Here is a 5,231-nt window from a genome sequence, read left to right as displayed (position 1 = left end):
TGTTCTGTTAATGTACTTCAAACGCTTTTTTTAAATCACATAATAAGGCAGAAATAGTTTCTGTAGCCTGTAATTTATGTACTGTAGTAAATGCTATGTCAAGTAGCACTGAATTGTTAATTTACTTTATTAACTGGTTGAGATGATTAAAAAAAACACAAATAAACCATATATTGTCGCAATTGTGTGTTTAATGTCTTCACGTTTCCAAATATTTCTGCCTTTTATTCAGATAACACAGTGAAAGCTGGATGCTTTTGTCCATATTAGGGATTTCCTGGTACATCAAGTCAAGTCACCTTTATTTATACAGCGCTTTAAACAAAAAAGATTGTGTCAAAGCAACTAATTAGGAAAACAGTGTGTCAATAATCCAAAAAGACAGTTAAAGGCAGTTCATCATTGAATTCAGTGATGTCATCTCTGTTCAGTTAAATAGTGTCTGTGCATTTATTTGCAATCAAGTCAACGATATCACTGTAGATGAAGTGATCCCAACTAAGAAAGCCAGAGGCGACAGCGGCAAGAAACTAAAACTCCATCGGTGACAGAATGGAGAAAAAAACCTTGGGAGAAACCAGGCTCAGTTGGGGGGCCAGTTCTCCTCTGACCAGACGAAACCAGTAGTTCAATTCCTGGCTGCAGCAAAGTCAGATTGTGCAGAAAAATCACCTGTTTCCTGTGGTCTTGTCCTGGGGCCTGTACCATGATGGTAGCTGAACAAATTCAGAGTTACAGGATTAGTTTTGAGTTGACAAAACCAAACCTCTCCAATCCGGCTTTGTTGGTACCATGATGCTGTTCATCAACTTTCTTTGTCAACTCGGGCTTTGATCCTAGTTTAGTTTTGTGGAGTGCGTGCACATGAATGTGTGACATCACTGGCGAACAGCCAATCACGAGCCTTGCAATACAAAGCAAGTTTGATTTATTTCTCGTGAGAGACCCAGCAAGATTCAAAACTAAATGTTAAAGGTTTTGCTAAAGGTTAAGAGATTGAAGAACATGACAAATTTAAATGTCATATGAAAAATGTAGGAGGACTAATAAAATAAATGATCTTGCTCCATCAGTGTAGTCACAAGTGGAACTTGTTAACTTAGTTTATACATTTGAAAATATATAGTGATAGAGACTTGAACATGTAAATTCAGATTTGTAATTAATTTGTAATTGTAATGTAAAAAAATAGTTCAATCTTTTGATACTACAGCTTATTTATATTACATGATCTGTATACATTAATATTTATTTAAAATAATGTATAATAACTGTTAAACTAAAATTGCTTGTGTGTAAGAGATAAATAATAATATGAATCACAAAAATTATATAAATCATAAAATGACTCCGTTATTATCATTAAAGCCAGACTTAAGCATAAGTGACCTTTAATTTGGATCAAGATAAACTGGAGTGACTTTGTGTCAGACATGTGTCACTTCTCTCACATCTGATTGGTTCACCTTCAGTCTGAGATCTTGAATCCAGAACATAACCTGCCCCGGAGCAGGTTAGCCGTGCAGCGTAAGAGACCATGGCAACGAACACCGATTAAAGCCGAACTACTTTCATAGTACCTAAAACCCAGGGTTGGCGGAAACTAAGCTGAAACATAGCTGGCTAGCCACCTAATCCAGCTTCATGGTATAGGCCCCAGGTGGTCGTCTGTGACAAGGTCTTTACAGGGGATCTGTATCTGGGGCTCTAGTTGTCCTGGTCTCCGCTGTCTTTCAGGGCTGTAGAGGTCCTTTCTAGGTGCTGATCCACCATCTGGTCTGGATACGTACTGGATCCGGGTGACTGCAGTGACCCTCTGATCTGGATACAGACTGGATCTGGTGGCCACGGTGACCTCGGAACAAGAGAGAAACAGACAAATATTAGCGTAGATGCCATTCTTCTAATGATGTAGCAAGTACGGTGTTATGTGAAGTGTTTCCGGTTCCGGTTTACCTAATTAATGCAGCCTAAAAATCCTTTAACGGATTTGGATATTAAAAGCATATTAGTATGTATTGTGTATGCAAGGTTAGAGAGATGGGTCTTTAATCTAGATTTAAACTGCAAGAGTGTGTCTGCCTCCCGAACAATGTTAGGTAGGTTATTCCAGAGTTAAGGTATTTTGATTTTGATATTCTAGGTATTATCAAATTGCCTGAGTTTTGAGAATGCAGCGGACGTAGAGGAGTATAATGTAACAAGAGCTTGTTCAAATACTGAGGTGCTGAACCATTCAGGGCTTTATAAGTAATAAGCAATATTTTAAAATCTATACGATGTTTGATAGGGAGCCAGTGCAGCAATGACAGGACCGGGCTAATATGGTCATACTTCCTGGTTCTAGTAAGAACTCTTGCTGCTGCATTTTGGACTAGCTGTAGTTTGTTTACTAAGCGTGCAGAACAACCACCCAATAACGCATTACAATAGTCTAACCTTGAAGTCATAAATGCATGGATTAACATTTCTGCATTTGACATTGAGAGCATAGGCCATAATTTAGATAAAGACTGTGTATTACAATAATCTAACCTTGAGGTCATAAACAGATTAATATTTCTGCATTTGACATGGAGAGCATAGATCGTATAGGGCCTGCTGTCCTATAGTAGAGAATGAATACCTCAGGGGATCTATAGTTCACTGTCTGATGCGATACTGATTAAAGCATCCAAAAACTAGACGCGGAAAAGCTGAACAGAGGAGCGCGTGCCGTTAGGTGCGCACGAGAGAGAGAGAGAGAGAGAGAGAGAGAGACGCGTATCACGGACAGCGACACTGAACCGAGCTCTCTTCTGCGAAGTTCACCTATAAGTTCCTCCTGCATCCGAACGAACAAATGCAAATCGCAATTTGAACAAACAAAAAGATGTGAAAGAGCCCAACTCAACACCACGGTGTTCTGGTGTTCAGGGCTCGCGCAGAGAAAGGCGTTTCAAAACACTTGAACATCGATTTTGCTTATTTTTGCTCTTGTGCCGACAAATACATACAAAATATGTCAAAATATCCACCTTGGAAATTATGCTCGAAAAAAACCTGTAAGTTATTTCTTAAGTGAAAGTAAACAGTTGAGGAAAAAATGGGATGTGTATTATATTGGATGCGTTCATGGTCTCTTAAAGGGACCGCGCCTAATTTAGCTACTGGCTGCTGTAATGTTAATCCAAGAAAATGAAAATCACTCACTGCTCTTGACTGAATTTCTTTGTTGTTTTAACAGTCAAACCAAAAATTATTCAGAAACCAGATATAATTTTTGATATATATAGCAAAACTGTAATAATGTGAGAAATGTTGAAGGTGTCTGAATAAATGTGGGTTTGATTGTATATTTCATTTTTACATTGAAGACTATCCAGTGCTATTATTTGGTTTCTGTACCTTGACACCTACAAACTTGAAAAAAAAACTTAAACATTGGTGTGAAACAGGTGTTAGGTTGATTGCACCTTGTGCAATGTGGAATTAGTTTACAGCTTTTTCAAGCAATTTGTGATGCATTTTGGAAACAGGAGATGAGCCCCTTTTCTAATTCACCACCTAGCTTGATAAACCCCTCCTCAAAGACTTACTGTTTGTCAATTTTATTTGGGTAACACATATTCTGAATGCCTTCGGCAGAATTCGAATGAGCCATTTTAATCTAGATTAATCTAGATTAATCTAGATTAATTTCAAGATCACAGTGAGATTAATCTAGATTAAAAAAAATAATCTATGCCCACCTCTAATATATATATATATATATATATATATATATATATATATATATATATATATGCATATATTTGCCTCACAATGAACAATAGATTGATTTACATTTTCTAAGACACTTTTTGTTTGTAAAGGGCAAATGCAAGTAGGCGTCAACTATTATGAATATTATTATGTAGCAATGTGGTCTCTCAGTTTTTCTAGATTAGTTTTAATCGTGTAACTGTTAATACATTTAAACAAAGAATTCAAGTGTGACTACACACAGGCCGTATTGATTGTAAATACAAAAATAAGACGTGGAAAGAAAATGCAGTACATTTTAAAATAATCACCCTTTACTTTAATATATGAACCTGCTGTTAACAGGTTAATATAACGTTTCCTGGTCTATGACTAGTAAAATAATGGCAACTTACTCTGATGAACACCACTCTCCTCAGAGTGGCTGCAAGCCCTGCGTCGTCAGCGTTAAGGCACAATACTGCCACCTGGGAGCTCAAACAGGTAGTGAAGCTGGAGTATTTACATGTGGTGTGGTGTTATCATCAGAGAACTGTTCTTTTTAAATATTGTGATTATCGCTATTACCAGTATATCGTCACACACTAAATTAACACATATCAATAATTGTTCCTTTGAATATCACGGTTATTGCCCATACCAATATATCGCGATACCCCTACCTACAACAATCTGGTGCTTTTGAATCAGCTACTGTAAGTATGTTTTTTCATTAGTTTAAGTATTTGCTATTGACTGTTCAACTGTGTCGCACTGTGTGTGTGAGAGAGAGAGAGATAGAGTCAAACAGTGGAGTCAGCTGTCTTATCCTTCCATGGCTTGTGTACTGCAAACACATATGAGCTTCAACACGGTGTCTGTCACGCCTCTCTGGTCCTCTTTCGGGCTTGAACTGATCATAAAACTAAAGACCTTATTAACTGTCTTTACATTAATTTTGAAAGAGGAAGCTTGAGATTTTGGAAAGGGCTGGTGTGCTTGCGGTGTTCGGCCAATCACAATGCACTGGCTCAGTTGCAGAGCAGACTGGGCTTGTTGGAAGGAGCAGACTGGGCTTGGTGGAAGGAGCAGACTGGGCTTGTTGGAAGGAGCAGACTGGGCTTGGTGGATGGAGCAGACTGGGCTTGTTGGAAGGAGCAGACTGGGCTTGGTGGAAGGAGCAGACTGGGCTTGTTGGAAGGAGCAGACTGGGCTTGGTGGAAGGAGCAGACTGGGCTTGGTGGATGGAGCAGACTGGGCTTGGTGGATGGAGCAGACTGGGCTTGTTGGATGGAGCAGACTGGGCTTGTTGGAAGGAGCAGACTGGGCTTGTTGGAAGGAGCAGACTGGGCTTGTTGGATGGAGCAGACTGGGCTTGTTGGAAGGAGCAGACTGGGCTTGTTGGAAGGAGCAGACTGGGCTTGTTGGAAGGAGCAGACTGGGCTTGGTGGAAGGAGCAGACTGGGCTTGTTGGAAGGAGCAGACTGGGCTTGTTGGATGGAGCAGAC

At 39.3% G+C, this 5,231-nt stretch overlaps 1 protein-coding gene across 1 annotated transcript in view; it reads right to left on the bottom strand.

Moving 5' to 3' along the window:
• Positions 1–3,802: 3,802 nt before the first annotated feature.
• Positions 3,803–5,231, bottom strand: part of LOC113097480 (extensin-like) — a 6,405-nt gene continuing 4,976 nt past the window's right edge. Inside the window, exon 2 of the mRNA XM_026262700.1 lies at positions 3,803–5,231. This exon is cut by the window's right edge and continues 825 nt beyond it. Coding sequence (XP_026118485.1) covers positions 4,676–5,231 — 556 coding nt within the window. The 3' untranslated portion in view covers positions 3,803–4,675.

This window comes from Carassius auratus, unplaced genomic scaffold (genome assembly GCF_003368295.1).
Source record: "Carassius auratus strain Wakin unplaced genomic scaffold, ASM336829v1 scaf_tig00216302, whole genome shotgun sequence".
Lineage (NCBI taxonomy): Eukaryota > Metazoa > Chordata > Actinopteri > Cypriniformes > Cyprinidae > Carassius > Carassius auratus.
Note: the sequence above shows the minus strand (reverse complement) of the source record. Positions and strands in the feature narration are given on the sequence as shown.